At 35.3% G+C, this 2,977-nt stretch overlaps 1 protein-coding gene across 1 annotated transcript in view; it reads left to right on the top strand.

Moving 5' to 3' along the window:
• LOC106873848 (uncharacterized) overlaps nucleotides 1-2,655 on the top strand; it is a 29,731-nt gene extending 27,076 nt beyond the window's left edge. Inside the window, exons 11-13 of the mRNA XM_052977812.1 lie at nucleotides 3-49; nucleotides 764-915; nucleotides 2,507-2,655. Of these exons, the coding sequence (XP_052833772.1) occupies nucleotides 3-49; nucleotides 764-915; nucleotides 2,507-2,655 (348 nt within the window). The remainder of the gene's footprint in view (nucleotides 1-2; nucleotides 50-763; nucleotides 916-2,506) is intronic.
• The last annotated feature ends 322 nt before the right edge of the window (nucleotides 2,656-2,977 follow it).

Below are 2,977 nucleotides of genomic sequence, written 5' to 3'. Positions count from 1 at the left end.
AGGAATTATCACGCTTGAAACGAGGAGAATTTAAAGTTGAATATTGTAGGTAAGTAAAAACATTTACCAACTTTATTCGTAATTTGTTTATTTTTGCTTAAAACATTCAAGTGTTTTTTACTGTATATTTCAATTATAATAAAATAACCGTGCTCATTATTTACATTATTTAATTTATTTACATTTGAGTGATATTTGTCCTCATCTTGTTTGTTGTTAACACAAGGTTTCGGCTGATATACCCTCCAGCCTTCATCAGGTGTCTTGGGGAAATTTCATCGAAGAACGCCCGGTCTGGGAATCGAAACCGCGATCCTATGACCGCGAGTCCGCTGCCCTAACCACTGGGCCATTGCGCCTCCACTGTCAGTAATATATAGAACATATGCATACATGTTTATATGTATATATTGATTGATTGATTTTTAACATGAATACGATCGATTATATTTTGGAGTATGGATGCAGGTTATTATATTAACACGAGTAATTAACACGAGTAATTAACAAGGTAATAATAGGAACCACACTCAAACTAAAGGAATTAGGTTTGACACACACTAGTCTTGGTACCTTGGCATCCATTATGTATGAATGAAATTTTGTCTGGTCAATCAGTTGACCGTATTTCATAACGCGAAAGTTTAAACGTTTGTTACGAGAATAAGATCAATATCTTTAAAACCAATTTGATTGACATGTACTAAAATATTCTGGTTAGCGTTGCTGAAACTAAAAAAAACGAAAATCGATTCCATTTCAGTTCCAAGAATAGTCTAGTGATATTTACTATTTACTATATAACTAACATTAAAAGTACTAAAGATCAAGTTTTGCAGGAAATCGACCCAATTTTGGACAAATCCCAAGCATTGCGTAATATGGGAATTCAGAAAAGTAAGGTTTTCGGTGAAAGTAAGTAGTGAGTTTCTTAACGTTTTATAGCGATCACATACCATCTCCTTCATTATTGTCGACATCATCATGTAAGTGATACCATTGAGGCTTAACATACAGACGTACACACACGCGTACACATACATATACGAGGGATGTATGAAAAGTTTTGAGTCTTCAAGGCCTTTGAACCTTGAAGAGTCATACCTTCATCAGAAGTCTTGTACTATGTTTTGTACTGCAATTTCGACCACAATATCGGAAGTATTTTCCATATTACCTAACTCTTTTACTCTTTTACTCTTTTACTTGTTTCAGTCATTTGACTGTGGCCATGCTGGAGCACCGCCTCTAGTCGAGCAAATCGATCCCAGGACTTATTCTTTGGAAGCCTAGTACTTATTCTATCGGTCTCTTTTGCCGAACTGCTAAGTTACGGGTACATAAACACACCAGCATCAGTTTCCGTGTACCAAATCCACTCACAAGGCTTTGGTCGGCCCGAGGCTATAGTAGAAGACACTTGCCCAAGGTGCCACGCAGTGGGACTGAACCCGGAACCATGTGGTTTGGTAAGCAAGCTACTTACCACACAGCTACTCCTATTTGATGCAAAAACAACAGTAACATTCTGACAATAATGTTACTGTAATAGCTTGTATTTCTAACATTTTAAGCTTTCATTTACAGGCGTTCATTTTGGCCATTGGAGCTTTACAGATTTGAGGTAAAACGGTAGAATGTTTCGGAAAGTTATAATGACATGTAAAATTGTGAGTAACAGTGCGAAACTGTATCACTGCTGTGTGCCCAATATAAATATCAAACTCTATTCTAATTGTTAATTCTGCTGATATTAACCACAAGTTTTGATTCTCGATCACATACTCAAAATAGTTGAGCTTACGTATTCTGAAAATTAAACATTTCCTATACAGAAAATCAAACTCGGATCTTCCTTCTTTAATCAGCATCTACCGCTTTCAATGACTGCCTGTCATACATGTTAATACATGTTAATATATGTTAGTACATGTTAATATATGTTAATACTGTCATACATGTTAATACATGTTAATATATGTTAATACTGTCATAAATGTTAATACATTGTACGTCTGTCACTAAAGAAGTAAATATTTCTTTCTGGAAATATCATACAAGGAAAATATAAAATTTATTGCGAACCCCCTTTTGAGCGAATTCGCTAATAGTTCGATGGTGAGGTCACACCTGGCTTGCCTCAAGAAAAGTAACCAATAAAATGACCTTTGTTACATATTCAGACGATTTTGCGTTACTATGAGAGTATATCGGTTCATATATGATAATAAATCAAACCAGTTAGCACATCCGAACTCTTCCTCCTCCTCTTCGTTTTCTTCTCTTCTTCTTCTTCTTCTTCTTCTTCTTCTTCTTCTTCTTCTTCTTCTTCTTCTTCTTCTTCTTCTACTACTACTACTACTACTACTACTACTACTACTACTACTACTACTACTACTACTACTGCATTGATTAAATTACAATTACTTAATCAGTATATATATAAATTACGCTGAAGTCTTCTCACGTGTATATCTCATATATCTACGTTTTGTATCTTTTTCAGAGATTTGTAATGAAGACACATCAACCAACAATGGCACTTTGCATTGGCCAATGACAGAAATACGAAAAACTGCGACAATTACATGTCACACAAATGAAGCAACAAGACACTGGTTCGTTTCTATTGTTTTCTCTCTTCACAAATTTTGAAGTTTTCACTTTCATCTTTTTGTGAGAGAATCTTATACAGTCTAGTAAATAAAATACCTATAGAGATTAGGATTATAGAATTAATGCCCATCAGTTCAAATTCTATAACACTGCTAGTTTACATTCCAGGAGTGACTGTGTGGTAAGTAGCTCGCTTACTAACCACATGGTTCCGGGTTCAGTCCCACTGCGTGGCATCTTGGGCAAGTGTCTTCTACTATAGCCTCGGGCCAACCAAAGCCTTGTGAGCGGATTTGGTAGACGGAAACTGAAAGAAGCCCGTCGTATATATGTATATATATATATATATATATATATATAT

This window comes from Octopus bimaculoides, chromosome 29 (assembly GCF_001194135.2).
Source record: "Octopus bimaculoides isolate UCB-OBI-ISO-001 chromosome 29, ASM119413v2, whole genome shotgun sequence".
NCBI lineage: Eukaryota > Metazoa > Mollusca > Cephalopoda > Octopoda > Octopodidae > Octopus > Octopus bimaculoides.
Note: the sequence above shows the minus strand (reverse complement) of the source record. Positions and strands in the feature narration are given on the sequence as shown.